Genomic DNA, 22,630 nt, shown 5'->3' on the forward strand with positions numbered 1-22,630 from the left:
ATCATTAGGGATGATTCACGGCGGTCCGCTGTCTATACGTCATCTTCATGATAAGAGAAAAGACTTCACTAACGAAGGATTGATTAAAAGGAATGAAGCCGCCCAGATATTTCGCGGCCAGTCGTGGCGACGGGCTAAAGGGGCTTTGTTTATTATCTTCTCCTATTAAAAGGCATCATTTATTTAGTCTCTTTTTGCCATTTTCAGTTACACCGATTGACTATCAGCCTCCGGGCTTCAAAGAAGGAACTTGTGATGGCATGATGTTTGAGGGGGAACCCATGTACCTGAATGTGGGGGAGGTGGCTACACCTTTCCATGCCATAAAAGTCGGGGTTACTACAGAAAAAGAGAGGATGGAGAACCTGGGGAAGAATATACTAAAGAACACAGAGAGCAGAACTCCCATACAAGCCACCAAGATGGATGTGGCTGAAGCTCAAGACACGGGCAAACCTGTAAGTTAAACAAGGGACGTTCGGATTCACTGAAGGCTTAAAGGGGCTTTCTGAGCACTTATTATTGGTGACCTATCATTGGGACACGTCATCAGTAGCTGATCGGAGGGGATCTGCTGCTCAGAATTCCCGCTGATCACCTGAACCTCAGGTTCACTATCGGTGCAGTGGGACCGGACATCGTCATCAGGGGTCGGAGCCAGAAGTGCAATAGAAAGGCTTTGCTCCCATTGAAATCCATGGCAGTGATAGCTTCTATTACACGTCCTTCTCCATCCCCAGTGAGGAGTCAGAAGCGTAATAGAAGGCATCACTCCCATTTATTTCAATTGCTCCGACAACCGCACAAAAATCTGCCGTTCATTTCCTGTTTGTCTTTTTCAGACGGGGTGGATGAGATTTGTTAGAATCCCAACCATATGGCCTGTACTGTAAATACTGCAGAGAAGGCTGTCTGAACACGCCCTTAAAGGGGGCTTACGGGCATTTACTGTTGTTGACCTATCGTCAGGTAAGGTCATGACGAGTCGATCACGAGGATCTGCTGTCCCATCAGTGGAGCAGAGAGAGAGAAGGGTAGAGACAGCAGGTGGCGCTATCCTAACATTAGTCCTGCAATACTGTTTGGAAATACAAATAATGTTTAGAATTATGGATTCGATAACCCTTTTACATCTTGTTGTGATTTTCTGATATCATTCATTGCACTGCAGGCGCGATCTGAAGAGAGGATGGGAAAGCTATTCTCATTAGCTCCTCACAGCCAGTGAAAAGGCAACAGTTTGATGTCAGCCTGTCCCCTTTTCCTATAGACAGACCAGACTATCATATACTGAATATAATGAACTATAGTTATTGGCTGCGCTCTAAGACTAACTTTACACAGGCGAGCGTGTTATTCCACCCCCATATCGCGCTCCCCACCATGTAAAATACCAAAGGATGTGAGGTGTTTTCATGGGAAAACGGCCTCGCACCACTTCGGGAAGGAAGCAGTCTTCAGCCGCAGCTGTCACAGCCGTGCTGGGGGATCGCAAAGTTTCTCCCATTGCTTTCATTGGGGCTGGAGCTGATGCCGCTGGCCTCATTGAAAATAATGGGGCTGCAGTGCAAGATCACGTAGCCAGATAGAACATGCCACGGTTTGTTTCCTGCATCGCGGTGCCATGTGGGAAAACATCGCTCATGTGCATGACCCCAGTCAGAAGAATGGGGTTCATATTTGTGCCTCTTGCAATACACAAATCTTGTGTGATTTTTATCGCCCCTGTGAGGCCAGCCGAAGAGCAACTGTGGGGAATTTGGGCTACTCATTGGTGCACATAGAGGGGTCTGGGTGCCTGGAGACAAACTTCTCTCTACCCAAGTGAAAGTTGGCAGAAGTGTTGACATTGCAGCGTCATGCAGAATATTATAGACTGGGGGGGTTAGTCCCTGTCTGGGAAGGATGACAACGAGCAGAGCCGCTGAGGGGCAGGTAAGTAGTCTGATTGGCCTGTGTAAATAGGCAGTAATTCATCTGTGTACTGTGAATGGAGGCAGGCGACCGTAAGCGATCTCCGGCCCGCCTCCATTCACCGAGCGATCATCACTCCTGTGTGAAAGGGACGCTGGGACAATTATGGACAATTGTCCCGTCTAAAGGACCCTAAGTGATGACTGCATGATCGTATTATCCGCCTGCTAATTGTAATGTGGGGCAGCGTACGGCACTTAATGGACCCCACAGCAGGATGGCCCAGCTGATCTGTAGGGCTCTTCCTGTAATCAGCACCCTCCTATTTTCATGCTTATTAATAGACATCGTTTGCCAATTGTATTTTAATTGAGCTCCACATTTATTGAAAGCTGCATTTCTGTGACTTAAATACTGAAGCCTAGTTATTATCTGCCCGGCGCGGGCTTCAAATTAGATTTCAGAAGCTCATTCTGTTCTACTAAACAAAAAGCAAAATCAATAGAAGCCAAATGAAAATCTGTTGCAGGAAGAATAAACCGCTCTCTTCTCTTATTTGCCTCCATAAAGGATGAGCCACTTTGTGATCATTCAGTTGATCCGGAGAAAAACGACATTGCAGATTTGAAGGTTGACGGTAAGAATCGAAGAATGGGTAAATATCAGAGCGGTGTGTTATTAGGGGGCCGGGACCATTGGTGCAGGGATTGTGGAGATCGGATACAGAATTCCAGCTGTCGGAGAAGATACAGGAAGCATCGGTGGACCCTTCTTTTCCCACAGCTGGATGTTGTTGGATTTCACTAGAGAATGTGACAATGGCCAATGAGAGACTGCAATGAATTGTGGGGTTGGAGATCCCTGTGTGTACAGCTGCTGGGCTGAGTTCGGTATTTACATGCAGACTTGTTTCACTTGGACGGGATAAGGACAACTTGTTTCCTTCCAAGTTAAATAAATCTCTATTTCCCCCTTTTATAGCTGAGGAACACAATTGAACTGACTGAAATGTCCTGGACTTGGTCCATCACAACCTTAACCTAAACTCATGGGTTGTACAGGCTGAATCGCGCAATGCGTCTTAGGCCTCATTCACAGGGGCAAGGCGTTCCTCACTGGCTGAAAAACGCATGAAAGAGAAGAAGCCGCAACCAAGTAATGGCTAAATCTCACATATAGACGCCGCAGCCCGGCCTAAATATTTCTACTGGCTCAATAGAGCCAGGTGACCTGTTTTAACAGCACTAGCTGCTGCTAAGCTCCCTTTGCCAGCAGCTCCCATAGAAGCCTATGAGAGCTGCCAGCTGATCATGGCAGAAAGATAGGTCAAGACCCATCTTTTCCGGCTGCGTCAAAACATTGGCTGACATATTTGTCCGCGATGTTCTATTTTTTTTGTAGCCGCAATGTTTTAATACGGCTGAAAAGCGGACATCTGAATGAATGCATTGGAATCCAAGGCAGCAAAATAAGGCCTAAGGGTGCGTTTACATGGGGGAGTTTCTCGTGCGAGTTCTGTCTGGTTGCGATGCTGCACGTGTTCTGTCTTTGAGTGATTCGTTACAAGGAATCGCCCTTTACTTCCTATGGGATCGTTGTAAAGGAATGGCATTGCAGTCGGATGCCGTACAACTTGCATGTGAGTGCGATGAGGTTTTATCCGTGAAACTATTGTAAGCACCTGTGAAAATCGCAAGTACATAGATAGGTTGTTTAAGCAAAAACACATCCTGCTGGCATCCAGAACCACAAGTCTAAGGCTGCTCTCACACGCCTTCAGAAAGCACCGTGCCAGACACCGTGGTGTTTTACAGCGATTTTGTGCTGCATTTTCGAACGCATGTTGCAGCGTTTGACAGCTTTTTTTAACGCACCCCATCATTGTGATGGTTGATGAGGTGCGTGAAAAAGTGCTAAAATGTGCAAAAACACAACAGTAACTGCTTGAGAATTGCAGCGTTAGGTTTTTGTGTTTTTATGTATTTTATGATAAATTTCTGTAATCTTTCGGTAGATACTTCTTTTGTTATATTTTTTAATCCCATTACAGGCGTTGTATCACAAGTACAAGTTATGCCTTACCCACAGGATAACCTGCTGATCGGTGGGGGTCGTTAGCTCATCTCAAGATCGGGACTCTGGTGTCCTGCTCTGCCTGTCACTGCGGGGGTCGCTTCTTCCCTCGCAGGGACTTCACTGTAAGTGGAGTGCTGGACGAACATGCATGGTCAGCGCCCCATTCATTTCAGTCATCAGTTAGGGTCCTGTCTAAAAGGAACCTAACTGATCACCGCATGATGATATTATCCGCCTGTTAATTGTTATATTTTTAATGCGTATTTCCGCAGTCCCGTTGATAGTCAGCGGAGCACTAGTGCGCTTGCACAACCAGTACTCCATTCAGTCTCCTCCTCACTGCACGGGGTGCAGTAATACCTCAGTGAGGACAACAGGTGACAAGAAAACCCTGTTCTCGAGATGCGTGGGGATCTCAGCGGTGACCCCCACCCCCCCACACCGATCAGCAAGTTATCCTGTGGATAGGGCATAACTTGCAGTTTTGGTACAACCCCTTTAAAAACAATTGAAACAATTATTTTAGTAAAAGTGAATATTCATGAAAGATTTAGAAATTAATAGTGCAAGGGGGCGTGCCCTGGCATCTCTCCATGGCGGACGTGTCTGCTTAGAGCTCCGGCACACTACCGTACAGGCAGAGCCACCCAGATCTCCCGGTGAGCAGAATACCAGGTTTAATGATTCACTAAGCACACCGGAACATCAGGGCAGTGATTGACAAACCGGTTATCCCGTGGAGCACCCGCCATGTGAAGTGGGGGGACCCGAGGCCCACTGCGGCCGGCTCGACCCTGGATGCTGCAAACCACAGACGACAGGAGTCACACTCCACCTACCACACAGCCTAAGAACCTTCCGTAGGCTGCCACAGAGGGGATAGAGGCAGTCCACATGCTGCATTCCCCCCACTGCAAGTGTCCAGAGCTCCGGCAGGTAGACGTGGCTCAAACGACCACGTGAGAGGGACCTTCGATCACTTAGCCCTCCATCGGAGACCAGACAGGAGACTAGCACCACACTCCTCCGCAGCCGGAGGTATCCTCGGGCATCAGGAAGACCCGCCGACCCAGACAAGATATAGCTTCATAGCAGAGGCACAGCAGCTGGACCTGCGCAGCGCCGGAGGAAAGACTATGCCAGCTGCCTGGGTGAGTCCCCTACTGCTCTGCTACACCCCTGCACAGCAGAGCCGGCAGCACACACACCAGACGGCTGAACCCCAGAAACACAGAGCCACAGCCTACAAGCAGGACAGATCATACCCTGCATATTACCTCAATTAATAGAGACACAACATCTATATACCCTGTCCGGCCACCAGCTGCAGTATACTACAGTCTCATCAACAGCTATAGCCAGCTCCATCCCTCCAGCTGAGGACCTAGTCAAGGGGAGCACACTGTATCTTCCAAGAATCCGTGCAGGGCTCTATACCCATCCACCACTGGCGTACAGACTGGACCTCCAGCCACCATTGGGCTATTTACAGTGTGCTGTTGACACCTCTCCTCTTCCTGCTCAGGGCTGTATACCCATTTCAGTGCGGAGAATAACGCCTCACCCAGTATTACCACTACTGTACAGTGCAGGAAGTCTTGAACACACTGTAAAAGTGTATAATTTCAGATAGATTAGCAGCGGTCCCTGCTGCCACATAGTGGCCTGTACTAATATATCAAGCATAAAGCTAAGCTGCAAGATTGTGTTTCCTTCTCAGAGCGGAGGAAAAATAGCCACAGCTTGGCCATACAAGATACGCGGTTTGCTAATTTAGTGCACCACACTTAAAGCATGTTAAGAAAGAGACTCACAGATGACGACACATTGAGGCGACGCTAACCACATACGGCGCAGTGTAGTGGTCCTTGCCTAGGAAAGACCTGAAGCCCCACCCTGACCGGAAGCCCGACCTGAGCACCTTTCAGTTTATTTACATCTGGTACCCAACACCATGCGCCCAACCCAGAGCAGAGAAAAACAGCCAAAGCTCGCAGCAGTCAGCCAAAAAGTCAACAAAACTGCAGGCAACCCCTATCTCTTCCGACGACTCATCTCTCTCGTTGATGGAGGGCATACAGCTTCCCTCAAACTCCAACGCAAAGAACCATAACCCCTCAGAAAACTCAGCCCACACCCTACTAGAGAATCTAGTAGCTCAAATATAAACGCTATTGCAAACAGAACTTTCCAAGGTTATTCCGAAAGAACAGCTAAACTTTCCAATGAATTAGCTTAGTTAGAGGTCAATGGCACTAGAAGATAGAATGGACAATGCCACCATAGTCCTAGACTTCAGTGAAAAGGAGATAGAGCAGCTCCACGACGAGATCCATTTTCTCCATGACAGGCTAGAAGATGTTGAAAATAGGGCGCATAGAGACCTATGCATCCGAGGGGTCCCCAAACACCCCCCATCCTCTCAGTGACCATTGTCTCCTACTATGCTCCAAATTCCAGGCAGATCCAATATTTCACTTAACATTTTGAGCTGGTGGAGTCCAATAAAATAATCATAGTTATTCTATGCGGTGATTGAAACTGCATCCTCAACGTTAATCTGGATTGGAACTCTACCGCTCTCACAGCCCCTTCTCCACTATTCCAGCATTCGATCTCGAACAACTTTAAATCTCTCCTTCAGCAATACCATCTAGTAGACACTTGGCAGGAACTGAATCCAACCACTAAAGACTACACTCATTTTTTAGCTCCGCATTCCCTATACAGAAGAATCAACCACATCCTAATCCCTCACACTTTCATACCACAGATAATACAGTCAAAAATCCTCTCGGCCCCATGGTTGGATCATAGCCCAATGTCTGTCACCTGTAGATCCCTGATGTCTAAGCCCAGCAACACTACTTGGACTCTCAATGACTTTATGTTATCAATCCCCAAGGTAGTTTCCCTATTACTGCCACGGCTGGAATAATACTTTCAAATTATTGGCCCGTCCGCCTTATCCCCCATTTTACTCTGGGAAGCACATAAAGTGGTAATTAGAGGCCACCTAATTCAAATAGCCACTCTCCAAACACAGGAACGCATGTCACGACTGCTGGAATTAGAGCAGTGAGTCTCTCAGCTTAAAGAAGAAGCCAAAAAGTACCCATCGAAAAACAACCTTCAAACGTTATCCCAGGCTAGAACCGGGTTAGACCTTTGCCTTACTCACTCCATAGAACAGGAATTACGGCGGTCTCGTCAGCGATATTACATTCTTAATAAACCCTCTACACCCCTCGGTCGCAGACTCCGCTCTGACCGCAACGTTAAACCCCTTTTACGAACTACGAACAAACGAAAACAAAGTCACTGCAAACCCAATGACAATAACTCGAGAATTCAAGCAGTTCCTAGCCAAATTGTACTCACAGCACCGATCCCTTCCTCTAAATCAAATCACCTCTTATCTCCAAGAAATAACACTACCTACACTTGACGAATCACTCCTTAACATCCTCGCATCCAAAATCACCCAAGAAGAAGTGAAAAACACCATTAAAACACTGAAGACCAAGAAAAGGCCAGGCCCAGATGGTTTTTCAGCCCCATATTATAAATAATTTTCATCAATCCTGTGCTCCCACCTAGAAGATTACTTCAATGCAATGAGAGATGGCAATCAAATTGGCCAAACAGCCCTTTTAGCTTCAATATCCATGATACCTAAACCAGAGAGACTCTTTGGATAAACAGAATTACCGCCCCATTTCCCTAATAAATGTGGATGTTAAGCTGCTCACTGCAATCCTAGTGGCGCATTTAAACACAGCCCTCCCTTCATTAGTTGGTAATGATCAGGTTGGGTTTTGTCCCAGGTCGTCAGGCCCCAGATAGCATCCGAAGAGTGACCGACCTCACCCATCTCTGTAGAACTAGAGGTATCCCAGCTATGCTACTATCCCTAGACATACGCTACTATCCCTAGACATACGCTACTATCCCTAGACATACACAAAGCTTTTGACACATTGGATTGGACGTATCTCATCAGTTTTTGAACAGTGGGGGGTTCGTGGCGAGTTCCTCTCGTGGCTAAGGATACTATAAGCCCACCCCAAGGCCTTTGTGCGATATAGGGGTTTTTGCTCAGATGTACTCCCGATCCACCGGGGGGCCCGGCGGGGCTGTCCCCTATCCCCTTTACTCTTCATCCTGTCCAGGGAACCTTTGGCTAAACTTGGCAATAATCCTGATCTAAAAGGGATTGCGCTTGCGTTGGTTCACCACAAACTCTCAATGTTCGCAGATGATATTCTAATGTTAATCTCCTCCCATCACACTACCATACCCAACCTAATAGAAGAACTGTCAAGATTCGGGACTCTCTCCGGTTTACCAATTAACCACATAAAACCCAAGGCATTTAACCTCACACTACCCCCAGAGTTGGTTGCATTGCTTCAGATCAATTTTTCTTTTCAGTGGGCGATGGGCTCGCTGGGCTACATGGGCATCCAGTTGACGAACTCCTATACATCTTTATAGAGCCAAATTTACATCCTCCTCCTCTGCAAAAGAAGGCTGCTCCTGGAAGATTGGAGTCGACATCACATATCCTGGATTGGGAGGGTTAACGCCTTAAAAATGACACTCCTTCCCAAGCTTTTACACTATTTCAGAGCTCTCCTGATACCGGTACCCGGACATATGTTGAAAACGCTTCAGCAGATGCCCCTTTGATTTGTTTGAAGCAACTCTGTTCCAAGGGTATCATACTCCACCTTGTTTAGACACAGACGGAATGGAGGATTGGGAGTTCCTAACTACTCAAAATACTACCAGGCGGCCCAGGTGGCTCCGCTAGCTCTCCAACACTCCACCACTAACACCCCTCTCTGGGTATCTTTAGAGGCAACTGAAATTCACCCCCTGAGTACTGATGCCATCTTATGGATGCCGCCCAACCATTGGCCCCCAATCAACAACCCCATTACTAGTCACTCCCTGAGTATTCGGGACTCTATAAATTATTCAGGGAAGCTAATATCCCCTCACCTGCCTCTCACGCCACTCCAGCGAAATCCCATGTTTCCGCTGGGAGGGGAATCGCCCCGGTCATTTGAGAGATGGGTGAAATGTGGCCTCACCAAAATATATCATTGGCTTTCAATAAATGGACTCACTTCTTTCCCTGCTTTACATGAAAAATATAATTTACCGCATTCTGAAGTATTCCGATATACAATTACAACATTTGGTATCCAGTCTTCATAGGAATACGCGCTCTCCATTGATTTTATCCCCATTTGAAAGGTATCGCTATAAATACCAACGCGCAAAAGGCCTCATTTCACAAGTTTACTCAGGATTGGTGCATTCCCCCTATCGTACACAATTACCTTACGTGGCGAAAGGGACCTAGGTGAAAGGCTTTCAGAAGAGGACTGGACCCAGATGTGGGAGTCTACTAACAGCAGCGGCAGAAATAGATTAATGTTAGAAACCTCCTTTATAATCCTATAACCCCCGACAGAGTGGCCCACGCAATACCCGGACATCCTCCCAATTGTTTCCGAGGGTGCAGGGCATATGCTCCACGTTTGGTGGTCCTGTCCTCGGGTCAAAAGACTATGGATTCAGGTTTACTCCCTAAGATATTCAGTCACAGGCCATAATATGCGCAATAAACCCCTGTGAGGCTACTAGCAAAGCTTCCCTAGTAGCTAATAAATGGAAAACGGACCTCTATTGTAGCTGACAGACATGGAAAAGCTTTGAGAATATGGATTCCATGGCTAGAATACACTCTCTCCTTTGTAGCGTTCACCCCTGCCCTTGTCTCAGGAGCCCCCTTCCTCCATCCCTGCCCTCACCCACACTCTCCCTAGGCCCCGGCCGTTCGTATTCTGGACCAGAACGCGGAAGCGAGGATCGTACAGCAGCTTGTTTTACGTCTTCTTCTCTCTCCCTCCAATCTATATAATCGCGTCCAGCTCTGTATGGCACTGATGACATTGTGACTCAGTTCTTCTGCCGACTGCACTGTTATAAACCTCAGACCTTTACTAATAAAAATCACAGTTCAAAAATAGCGTACAAACATTATCAAAAAAAATTCTGAGAAAAGTATTCTACCGCAATCCAATTAAAGGGGTTCTCCGGTCCGAAGGGATTGAGGAGCTCTCCCCAAGATACGTCATCAATAGCAGATCAGCTTCTGTCTGTCGCCTGGATCCCCCACCAGTCCGCCGATGGGAAGAATCTTACAGCTAGGCAGGGGTCTCAAAATACTGGTGGTCCTGCAGTGGTCCAGGATGGTAGTAGAGGGAAGGGAAAGGTAGAGAAGCCATGACCATACCAGCCACTGGGGGCACCTTATCAAAGCTACCGTCCGGCTGCAAGCTCCTGCCCATAAGCCATGGTGTGCGGATCTGGGTAGCGGACCTCCACCGATCTGCTAGTGATCAGCTGTCCTGAGGAAAGGTAATTAGTAGCTTTGGGCTGGAAAACCCCTTTCATTTCTGTTTCCTCACTTGATGGCGTAGCAGGTTGTGCCCAGATAAAGAAAGAGCTTTCTGATGGGAAGGGGGCCTTTGTCATCAAAAGAATTTCATTGAAGTCAATGGGGTTTTCCTGTAAAGCAACAGAATAAGATGAGGGGTTTTCATGCGGGCAGAATTAGTCTGCAAAATGCACTGCAACACGCCGTAAAATCTGCGGATGGGAAACGGCTTACATCTGCCCGCGATTCTGCCTCACAATCTGTGATTAGCCCTGTGGATTGTGGCGTGGTCCTCCGCAGCGGGTGTCGGTGCGTATTCTGAGCTAATTCCAGCCCCTGTAAGAACGCCTTCACACTAGCGATCACGATATCGCTGCAAGAAAATTGCCACAAAATTGCAACTTTTTTCCCGTGATTTTTGAGCCTCAGTGCTGCTTTTTCTCACAAAAACATCGCTGCCACTTGCGATTTTTTTTCTTCTTTAGCACAAAAGTCAATAGGACTTTTTTAATGTTAAAAACGCATCACAACTCAAGAAAATCAAGAGTTCGGGCTTTGCGATGCGATAAAAAGAAGGCTCCACAGGTAAACATGGGGGAAAAACGCAGAAAGAAAGGACACGCCACCATTTTTTTTTATCGCAACATCGGATGATTGAAAACATCGCAAATTTGAAGGAAATCATTAAAAACCATTGGTTTCATAATCTTGTATTTTCACTCACTCTCGCATTGCGGAGGCGCCCTAAGTCTTGGTCCAAATCTGTCTCTACGTTTCTGATGCTATATATATATATAAACTCTATATTTGCAGAACTCAACCTTTCTAGTCAAGAAGAGAAAAGCATCAAGTCTGAGAGCGCGGCCAGTCAGAGTTCCCAGGTACTGCGCCATTTCTCGCATATCATCTAATGCCCAGTTTCACATGAACATACCTCAAGCACACGTGTGCGACTCTATTACGGACGTGTCCTGGTCCGATGGTGGAGTTTACTGAACTGGATGGTAACGCTCATAGATTTCTGTGACCGTGACAGTTGGGGTCAGTTCTCATTTACATGTCTGGTGGTGCAGAGTCTCTAAACTTGTTAGGTGCGCGTAGTTAGCACGCCAGGCAATCGTTCATGTGAATATACGCCTCATGCGTGCCCACAGCGCCCGTATGAAGGAGGCCTTAGACAGTAAAGCTGTACTCCCATTAGCCAAACACCACAACCTTTCTGTGCTGCCTTGGCTACTAGTAGTACAGAAGTAGCTGTAATACATAGGAGGAAAGATGTAACTAACAGTCCAACCTATGGAGTAAATCGCAGTGGATCATTAGATGATACAACTTTGCACTTCGGGGTGCAGCACCGTATTAAGGCCTCCTGCACACAAGCGGAAATTCCACAGAGGGATTCCCCGCAGGATTTCCGCCCGTGCCCACTGCCATAGGATTGCATTACATAATGCCATCCTATGCAGATAGCTGCGATTTGACCGCGTGAAAACACACGCAGAAAACAAATCGCGGCATTTCCTATTTTTGTGCGAGCTTTGCAGAGGCCCGCAGAGAAACGTCACGGCTGATGGGCCGGCTCTGCTCTTACGCATGTGCTGGCTGGGCCGCAGCCGGCACATAGAGCGGAGGAGACGGCGGAGCAGGTGAGCCGCGGTGGGAACTGCAGGGGCACAGCCGCGAGAATTCTGGCAGCAGGATCCGACCCGGCCGTCTGCAGGAGGCCTAACAGTGGCATGTATGTTGGAGAGATTTGCTGATACAGCAATACCTGCTTATTACAAAAGGATTATATTGTTACACTTCATCCATTGACATCAATAGTAAAATAAACAAAAGGTGCGACGTGGCCTTCTGTATAGGGCACACACCTTCTTATGTATAGTTGAGGAAATGGTATATCAATATATACCTGAAAGGACACACTCTTGGCCTCCATCAGGTGGATGGAGCGCCCATGGATATGTTTGACATTTCCCAGTGTATACAGCAAACATAGGGCTCAGACCACAGAGCTTAAATGATTCAAACCCTTAATGGACAATGAATAAATAAGAAAACTACTAAACAAGCAAGAAAATAAGATAAAGAATAGAAAAACTAAATCTTTTATTTATAGCTTTTAGTTTGAAGCATCGGAAAGATTTACCATGTCACAGGGACTCTGTTAGCCCAGACAAGTCTTCGATGGGGCTTTAAGGGTTATTCCTACATCAAAGGGCCACTCTGACAAAAACACATTTCTGCCCCCTCACCTGATTGTCTGTCACACTCTGAGGCCTCATCTGTGTGTTGCAGCCACTTCCCTGCAGTGCTGCCCCCTGTCTGATACTTATTAGGCACCATCTGGAGAGTGAGATTTTTCACTTTCAGTTTCACATCTATCCCAGGATGCATCAGTGCAGCATTAACTTACGCTATACCATTTCTGCCTACTGGGGGGACAGTTTAAATATTACCTTCTATATTCATCTAAATAAGCAACAGAGGAGGATGAGCTGTGATCTCCTCTATTATACCTGTGTGATCATCATCAGTAACCGTGATAGGAGTGCCAGTGTTCGTCTGTGGTAGATCCATGTAACAGCATCACTCACACTGTAAACATTTGGAAACACATGCCCCCAGTAAGTCTGAGCTGGTCAGAACGGAGATCACATGACCATTTGAGAAAGAGAGGCCGTGAGTTTCAGACAGAAATAACTACCTAAGCGAGGTAACGCTGGGCGACTTCTATATACCAGGCGGAGAGCTACCTAGTGAATGAACAGATACAAATCTGCCCGGAGTGGCCTGCCTAGTAGTGCCTACAGTTCATCCCTGCATGCTGGGCAGATCCTTGTGGCTGTACAGGTTTTCTCCTACACTGGCCGATTTCCAATAAATCTTCACTATTGTTGTTTCCCTAGAATAATGTGTCAGTGCAGGCCGCTTCCAGCTCCGCGATTGATGGATGCAAGACCAGAAGTGGGCGGATCCTTCTAGACACGGTTGGTGCAGTCAGTAAAAGCCATAACAATGAGAGAAAGCTTATTACCACAATCAATGAATGAGTGTTAGCTGAATGAATCTGAATTATTCTGCTTCGCCTTCAGTATTGATACTTCCATAAAGCAAAATGTATGAACTATATTCTACATATCGCCGGTGGAATGCGAAATGGGAAAAAAACCATGTCTCTTAGAATCAAAGATTGTTATGACCCGAAGCCCCGTCTCTGGGGGAGAACCAAATCCTTCAAGCAGCTGCCGGCTTTGACAAGCTCTCATCACTAGATCCCTCATAATATAGTCCTTTGCAATTAACGCGTCATCACCGGCCTCTTTCACAGAGATGATGCAGTTTAGCCGCGCAAAAACATTAGTGACCATCGGAGCCAATGGTTTCCAATGTATTCAGACAGATGAAGCACATAAACGCGATATTTCAGCGACCGAAGTTTCTTTCTGCAGAAAAATATAGGTCTTGCCCTATCCTTGAACTGAAGAACGCTGGAGGCTCCATAGATTCCATTGGGAGCCATCAGAAAAAAGGAGGGGGAGGGAGTTCAGTAGCAGCGAGCTGCTAAACACTGACGGGTGCCTCTAGTTGAGACATTTTAGGCCTCCACACGGGCAGCACAGCATCGCCACTAGAAAGTCGCAGTGATATTGCATCGCTGGTCCGTGCGATATCGCTGCGTCGTCTCGAATCAATACCGTGATTTTGTAGCGCTACAAAGTCGCTGTTACGGTATACTACCCTTGATACGCCAGCCCGGGTGCCCTAGATCTCACCCACAACCCCTGTCCCTGCCTACTTGGCTCCACTCCTGGCTAACCGAAGGCGGGCAACTGGGCGGCAATCCCTACTCTCGCTAGGGACCGAAAAGGGAAAGGACAAAAGGTTTCAATAATAACTTATGAAAACCCTTAGAACCCTCCATGGAGCTGGCAAACCCAGTTCATAAGCGAGCGGATTTACTACCCGCGTGATGACAAAAGGACCCACGTAAAGTGGCGGCAGTTTCAAAGACGGAACCTTCAATGTGAGATTTCTAGAAGGCAAATATACCTTCTGTCCCATCCTGTAAGGTCCAGATACTGACAGACTCCTCCCACTACGCAACTGCATACGGTGCCCCGGTGCTTCCAGGTTCTTCTGTACTTCATTCCATACCCCCTGTGGCGACATCAGCTGCAGGACAGGCAGACGGAGTAGAAATAGCTGTAAGGAAGCGAGGATGCTGACCATATACGCAAAGGAATGGAGACACCCCAGTGGAAGACCAAGTGCGGTTGTTTAGTGCAAACTCTGCCAACGGCAGGAACTCTGCCCACTGACGAGCCTTCTCGCTAGCAAACAACTGTAAATATTGCACTAAATCCTGGTTCTTCCGCTCCGTCTGACCATTAGTCTGCGGGTGGAATGCTGAGGAGAAGGAAAGCCACGTTCCCAGGTTTCTACAGAAGGCTCGCCAAAACTGTGCAACAAACTGAACACCGCGATCTGATACAATGTTCTCGGGAACCCCATGTAGGGAAATGATTTCTTTTACAGAAATCTTGGAAAATTCCATCGCAGAAGGAAGCTTCTTTAACGCCACGAAATGAGCCATCTGTGAGAAACGGTCTACAACAACTAGGATAGTGGTGAACTTCTGAGACTCAGGTAGATTGGTGATAAAATCTACCGATACATGCGGCCACAGACGAGAAGGCACCGGTAATGGTCTCAGAGGCCCCTCCGGACGACGACTTTTACAGTGTGCAAAGACAGAGCATCCCTTAACAAAGTCGCGGATCTCCTGAGACATGCCTGGCCACCAGTAGTCCCTAGAACAAAGATCCAGAGTCCCCTGAACCCCCGGATGGCCTGCGAGAACAGATGAGTGAGACTCTTCAATGACTCTGAGACGTTAGGTCTCTGGCACAAACCATTTGCCCTCCGACACCCCCCGAAGGAGTATCCTGCTGACAACTCCGTAGATGAGGAAGAGATCAGATTCTACAGCTGCCACCACCACCCCAGGTGCCAGGATATTCTCGGGAGCCACTGTCTCACTTTCCGGCGAGCTGAAACTCCGTTAAAGGGTGTCTGCCTTCACGTTCTGCTCCCCTGGAATATATGTAACGACGAAGTTAAACCTGGCAAAAAGCAACGCCCACCTGGCCTGACGAGCTGTGAGTCTCTTAGCATTGGCGAGATATACCAAGTTTTTATGATCAGTATATACAGTAATGGGATGCCTTGCCCCCTCAAGATGGTGACTCCAGAAGAGTGGCGTCACCACTTAATCGCCAACAACTCACGATTACCCACGTCGTAGTTACGCTCCGCCGAACTGAACTTCCGGGAGAAGAACGCACATGGACTATACCCAGATCTCCTGCTGATCTCCTGAGACAATACAGCCCCCGCCCCCACCTCAGACGCATCGACCTCAATGAAGAACGCTCGCCGCGCATCCAGGAGGACCTGCAGCCACCGCATGGTAACAGAAACTTAAAGGTGTTGTCCTGCAGCAGCAAGTGGGTCTATACACTCCTTTATGGCCATATTAATGCACTTTGTAATTTACATCGTGCATTAAATATGAGCCATACAGAAGTTATACACGTACCTCCTCCAGTGCTGGCGTCCTCGTCTCCATGGCGCCGACTAAAGCTGCCTTCTCCCTGGATTAGACGCGCTTGCGCTGTGCTGTCTTCTGCTCTGTTCAATGGCGCCGCTCCGGCGTGCTCGCGCCGGAGAGCTGGTCTGGGTATGCGCAGAAGACATGTGCGGCGTGAGCACGCCGGAGTGGCCCCATTCAACAGAGCAGAAGACCAGACAGCGCAAGCGCGTCTAATGGAAGGAGAAGACAGCGTTAGTCGGCGCCATAGAGACGGGGACGCCAGCACCGGAGGGGGTAAGTGTATAACTTCTGTATGGCTCATATTTAATGCACGATGTATATTACAAAGTGCATTAATATGGCCATACAGAAGTGTATAGACCCACTTGCTGCCGCGAGACAACCCCTTTAAGCGAACATGTCCCCCTCAACGAACCCCCTGTGTTTTATAGAACGCTCATAACGCTTATATTAGCAGGTTGTTTATTAGGTTAGGTCATTATGTGAAAATACAAAAGACCAGACTTTAAGATGAGCTCTAAATTCATGAACAACTAAATAAGCAAACAGAAACCTTGTAGAAGGTGGAGGAGCTCTCAATGCAGGCAAATCCTCTGATGTAACTTCACAATTATGAGAGGAAACTACAGAGCGCTAAAGCCCAATATTACTCACTAAATAACAAATCCGAAGAACTGTTGGCATCTCGCCCGAAGAGTATGTCATATCCCACATTTACTAGGGGTAATTACCAAGCCAGCAGACATAGCGGATAGTTGTAGACTATTACTCAGCCTGGTATCACTTGGAAGATGTATTCCCAAGCCCACACACCATAGCCAAGAATCCCTACAAAAATCAATCTCCCGAACCTTTCTGAAGCCCTAAAAGAAGTTCTTGAGTTCCCAGTTCCAGTAGCAGAAGTGCAGGATCGTACCAACTCCCTGTTAGCTGGTGGACCACCAGCTTCCTGAAGCCTAGCCTACTACACAACGTTCCATAATCACTGACTGAAAGGGGAAGAAATATATTGGACGTTCCTTCCCTAAGAGAATCAGCAAGCCATGATAGTTACCCTTCCCAAACCGGGAAACACCCAGATGGTCCCCAAAATGTCCAGCCTACTTCACTACTAAATACGGATATCGAAATATCCACAGAAATATCAGCTTGTAGACTGGCAGCCATTGTGCCATCACTGATCGGGGAAGATCACGTGGGATTTGTGAAGTGTCGACAGGATAATGTTAGGAGGGTTATAAACTGAGCTCATTATATTGACCCCGCCAAGATTCCTGCAGTTTTGCTCGGCCCGGTTTGACCGCATTAACTGGTTGTATGCCCTTGCGGCTCTGGACAAAGTGGGTTTTGGAGGATTCTTTATCAAAGTCATCTCTGAGCTTTTCAGTCCGAGTCTTTACAAACAGGGCATCAGATGAACTTCGCATCACAAGCGGCACCAGACAGGGATGCCCACTGTCTCCACTCATCTGTATACCGTCATTGGAACCATCAGCTCTGAGAGACCATATTCTGCTTGAAGGTGTCCCCGCGCTCATTTATATGGAGGTGTCATCAGCTTGACATTAACCGACCCTATATCCTCAATAAGTGATTGGACGGATCTCTCCAATTAATATCCCCAGGGACTTATTACTCCATTTACAAAATAAATATCCTTTGATTGGTAACATGAGGGCATTACATATCTGGCACAACCATAACCGCCTTACATAAGAATCCTCACCGATGTCATTGTAGACCTACAATAAAGGCATTGCAGGGCGAACCTCAACAACTAACTGAATTCACGGTATCCTGGGTGGGCAGAGGAGATATCTGCCAAAATTACTAGTTACTTCTCTCTTCCCCAGCTACAAGACGTATCTATACCGCCACGAGCCGGACTATATCCCACTTTGAGCACAAGCATAGCTAGCGCAGGATGTTCGGGTCTCGCTGGACGGCTTAGATTATTATATGTCTACACATTTCTCCCAAGCTGCCACTTGGAGGTCAGAGACACGGGGTCCATATAGATAGAGAATCATTTACATGTCCAATCTCAACTAAATCCTTACTTGTAACGCCTTGTAAATTTTACCTCTGCCCTCCTGCCTTTCCCCGATGACCCACATCCTGGAAACCGTTCTATGGTCATGCGAAACCTTGGGCGTCCTCCTGAGGGACCACATACCCTTGGTCCTGGATGTGCTACACGCTCATTGCATGGAGATAGGAGGTAGGTAAAGGTAAAGTCCCCTGGTGCAAGCACATTGTGATGTTTTCATGGCAGACTGTTTTTGCAGGGTGATTGGCTTACCCAATCATCTTTTACCCCCCAGCAAGCTGGGGGCTCATTTTACCGACCTTGGAAGGATGGAAGGCTGAGTCAACCTTCAGCCGGCTACCTGAACCATTCGGCGATTGAACCTGCAACCTTCAGGTTGAGAGCTTAAGGCTGCATTTCTGCTGCCTTAACACTCTGAACATATTTAAGATATTTTCTAAGGGAAACTACATGATCACACAAAATCCCTAAAAATGAACCCACTGGGGGAACGGGAGGAGCCGACACGAGAATTGAGTGATAAAGAGTGAAGACAAGCTATACATTTGACACATAAAGCCCTCGTATGTAGGTGACATGTGGAAACCATAAAGAATGCTACATGGCCTTGGTATTACACACCAGTGCACTTGGCCAAACTGATGGCTGGAGGGCTTGTGGCCAGGGGAGCTCTGCTCCATCTACTTCACTATACCAATCCCTCTTTGGTTGGTCACGGAGTCTCCAGTACTATATCGGCTCACATATTATTCCATCGGAACTTCGAATATCGGGATGGGAAATATTGGCATTATCAGATCTGGTCACGTTGGGACACTGGAAAAGCTCCAACATTCCCAATATAACAAACTGTCATCGTGATGAACCAGATGTTTATGGAGAATGTCCCCTACAATGCCTGTAGGTGGTTAAACGTCACCCCGCATGGAACGCCCGGATGTCCGGCAACCGCTGTGTCCCCTACAATGCCTGTAGGTGGTTAAACGTCACCCCGCATGGAACGCCCGGATGTCCGGCGACCGCTGTGTCCCCTACAATGCCTGTAGGTGGTTAAACGTCACCCCGCATGGAACGCCCGGATGTCCGGCGACCGCTGTGTCCCCTACAATGCCTGTAGGTGGTTAAACGTCACCCCGCATGGAACGCCTGGATGTCCGGCGACCGCTGTGTCCCCTACAATGCCTGTAGGTGGTTAAACGTCACCCCGCATGGAACGCCCGGATGTCCGGCGACCGCTGTGTCCCCTACAATGCCTGTAGGTGGTTAAACGTCACCCCGCATGGAACGCCCGGATGTCCGGTGACCGCTGTGTTCCCTACAATGCCTGTAGGTGGTTAAACGTCACCCCGCATGGAACGCCCGGATGTCCGGCGACCGCTGTGTCCCCTACAATGCCTGTAGGTGGTTAAACGTCACCCCGCATGGAACGCCCGGATGTCCGGCGACCGCTGTGTCCCCTACAATGCCTGTAGGTGGTTAAACGTCACCCCGCATGGAACGCCCGGATGTCCGGCGACCGCTGTGTTCCCTACAATGCCTGTAGGTGGTTAAACGTCACCCCGCATGGAACGCCCGGATGTCCGGCGACCGCTGTGTCCCCTACAATGCCTGTAGGTGGTTAAACGTCACCCCGCATGGAACGCCCGGATGTCCGGCGACCGCTGTGTCCCCTACAATGCCTGTAGGTGGTTAAACGTCACCCCGCATGGAACCGCCCGGATGTCCGGCGACCGCTGTGTCCCCTACAATGCCTGTAGGTGGTTAAACGTCACCCCGCATGGAACGCCCGGATGTCCGGCGACCGCTGTGTCCCCTACAATGCCTGTAGGTGGTTAAACGTCACCCCGCATGGAACGCCCGGATGTCCGGCGACCGCTATGTCCCCTACAATGCCTGTAGGTGGTTAAACGTCACCCCGCATGGAACGCCCGGATGTCCGGCGACCGCTGTGTCCCCTACAATGCCTGTAGGTGGTTAAACGTCACCCCGCATGGAACGCCCGGATGTCCGGCGACCGCTGTGTCCCCTACAATGCCTGTAGGTGGTTAAACGTCACCCCGCATGGAACGCCCGGATGTCCGGCGACCGCTGTGTCCCCTACAATGCCTGTAGGTGGTTAAACATCACCCCGCATGGAACGCCCGGATGTCCGGCGACCGCTGTGTCCCCTACAATGCCTGTAGGTGGTTAAACGTCACCCCGCATGGAACGCCCGGATGTCCGGCGACCGCTGTGTCCCCTACAATGCCTGTAGGTGGTTAAACGTCACCCCGCATGGAACGCCTGGATGTCCGGCGACCGCTGTGTCCCCTACAATGCCTGTAGGTGGTTAAACGTCACCCCGCATGGAACGCCCGGATGTCCGGCGACCGCTGTGTCCCCTACAATGCCTGTAGGTGGTTAAACATCACCCCGCATGGAACGCCCGGATGTCCGGCGACCGCTGTGTCCCCTACAATGCCTGTAGGTGGTTAAACGTCACCCCGCATGGAACGCCCGGATGTCCGGCGACCGCTGTGTCCCCTACAATGCCTGTAGGTGGTTAAACGTCACCCCGCATGGAACGCCCGGATGTCCGGTGACCGCTGTGTTCCCGGTGGATTGCAAATAGTTTTCCTCTATGGTAAACGCCTGAGCCGCTGCGCTGCATGGAAGCCTTACTGGAGCTGGACTGCAGGGATGTCTTACTACCTTCCATCCACCTCCTTTCTGTTTGTTGGTTGATGTCTCTTCTGAAGCGCCGTGGTTTATTTGGTACGGCCATGATGCACATGTACAGAAGAACGTGTAGATGAGTGATCATTACTGAGCGGGTGGTGATAAGCACCATCCTCACCACAATCTTCTGCATGTTTGGCATTGTGACCCGCCGGAAGGGAAGATTCAGAAATTGGTTGTTCTTCATTTTATTACACTAAATTAGAAATAGAAAAATGAAGAAAATTAGAAATTTTTACCATTTCTGAAGACATTTCTCTATATGAAGCATAAAGTTAAAGGGGTTGTCCCGCGGCAGCAAGTGGGGTTATACACTTCTGTATGGCCATAATAATGCACTTTGTAATGTACATTGTGCATTAATTATGAGCCATACAGAAGTTATAAAAAGTTTTATACTTACCTGCTCCGTTGCTAGCGTCCTCGTCTCCATGGTTTCGGACTAATTTTCGCCCTCCGATGGCCAAATTAGCCGCGCTTGCGCAGTCCGGGTCTTATCCTGTCTTCTATGGAGCCGCTCGTGCAGAATGCAGGCTCCGTGTAGCTCCGCCCCGTCACGTGCCGATTCCAGCCAATCAGGAGGCTGGAATCGGCAATGGACCGCACAGAAGAGCTGCGGTCCACGGAGGAAGAAGATCTCGGCGGCCATCTTCACCGGTAAGTATAGAAGTCACCGGAGCGCGGGGATTCAGGTAAGCGCTGTGCTGTTTTTTTTTTTAAGTCCCTGCATCGGGGTTGTCTCGCACCGAACGGGCGGGGGGGGGTTGAAAAAAAAAAAAAACCCTTTCGGCGCGGGACAACCCCTTTAAAGGTCCCAGCCCTGTGCCCGAAATATAACATCAAATGAATATTAACCATTAGGGTGCCCACCCACTGGCGTTTTTTTTCCCTGCGAAATTCGCAGCATTTTTTTCTCTGCAGGGGTCTATGGGACTTGTAATGTTAAAATCCCGATCGCGCAAAATCGCGATTGCGCGGTAAATTGCGATTTTGCGCGATCGCGATTTTAACATTACAAGTCCCATAGACCCCTGCATCGAAAAAAATGCTGCGAATTTCGCAGGGAAAGAAAACGCCAGTGGGTGGGCGCCCTTAGAATGAATTGATCTGCATCAGAGGCCTTGGTGATGAAGGGGTTAAGCTGCACATTTAGGGTTCACATGGGGCACGGGAATTCCCTTGGCAATCTTAAACCCGAGCCTAAGCAGCAAAGTGGACACGATTTGCAAAAATCTCCTCCACACGCTGCGCACAGTCTGCTGCGGCCAAGCCGCGATGAAGCTGGCGTGGTATTCAAATCTGTGGCATGTCAACCTTATCGCCGTTTCCGCTGTGGGCTGGCTCCTGTTTATGGGGAGAGATGGCTGTAGCGGAGTACAGGCGGCGATGCCGCAGCGGATGGCATGGGTTTTTAAAGCTGCCTTTCTGCCATGGAAATCTCACAGAATGTCCGTGCGGTCTGGCTGCTATCATTCGCGGGATTTCCGCCCTGTGTGACCGCAGACGTATGTAGAGATTCTGCACATGTAGACCTTCCATACAAGCCAGAATCGGCACGCAGGACGCACCGCAAGACGCGCTAAACTCCTCACCCAAATCCACAGGTTACCTGCAGATCTGGACATGAATTCTGCGGATCTGGGTGCGTCCTAACTGCAATCCGTGTGAAAGGCCTCCTATACAGGTCTGGTGATTCAGATATGGGAATCCCCGGGGTCTTGTCACGCTGGTCCAGAGAATCACGTCATCAGGTTACTTTACGGTAAAAACAACGGTGGGATGTCTGAGGCTTGAATTCCGT

The 22,630-nt window shown here is 48.6% G+C and overlaps 1 protein-coding gene across 3 annotated transcripts in view; it reads left to right on the forward strand.

Annotated features, from left to right (window-relative positions):
• Nucleotides 1-22,630, forward strand: part of HORMAD1 (HORMA domain containing 1) — a 49,366-nt gene that overhangs the window by 21,022 nt on the left and 5,714 nt on the right. For all 3 annotated transcript variants that reach the window (XM_066605965.1, XM_066605966.1, XM_066605967.1), the window contains exons 9-12: nucleotides 208-458; nucleotides 2,485-2,551; nucleotides 11,258-11,325; nucleotides 13,354-13,434. In XM_066605965.1, the coding sequence (XP_066462062.1) occupies nucleotides 208-458; nucleotides 2,485-2,551; nucleotides 11,258-11,325; nucleotides 13,354-13,434 (467 nt within the window). The remainder of the gene's footprint in view (nucleotides 1-207; nucleotides 459-2,484; nucleotides 2,552-11,257; nucleotides 11,326-13,353; nucleotides 13,435-22,630) is intronic.

This window comes from Eleutherodactylus coqui, chromosome 6 (assembly GCF_035609145.1).
Source record: "Eleutherodactylus coqui strain aEleCoq1 chromosome 6, aEleCoq1.hap1, whole genome shotgun sequence".
Lineage (NCBI taxonomy): Eukaryota > Metazoa > Chordata > Amphibia > Anura > Eleutherodactylidae > Eleutherodactylus > Eleutherodactylus coqui.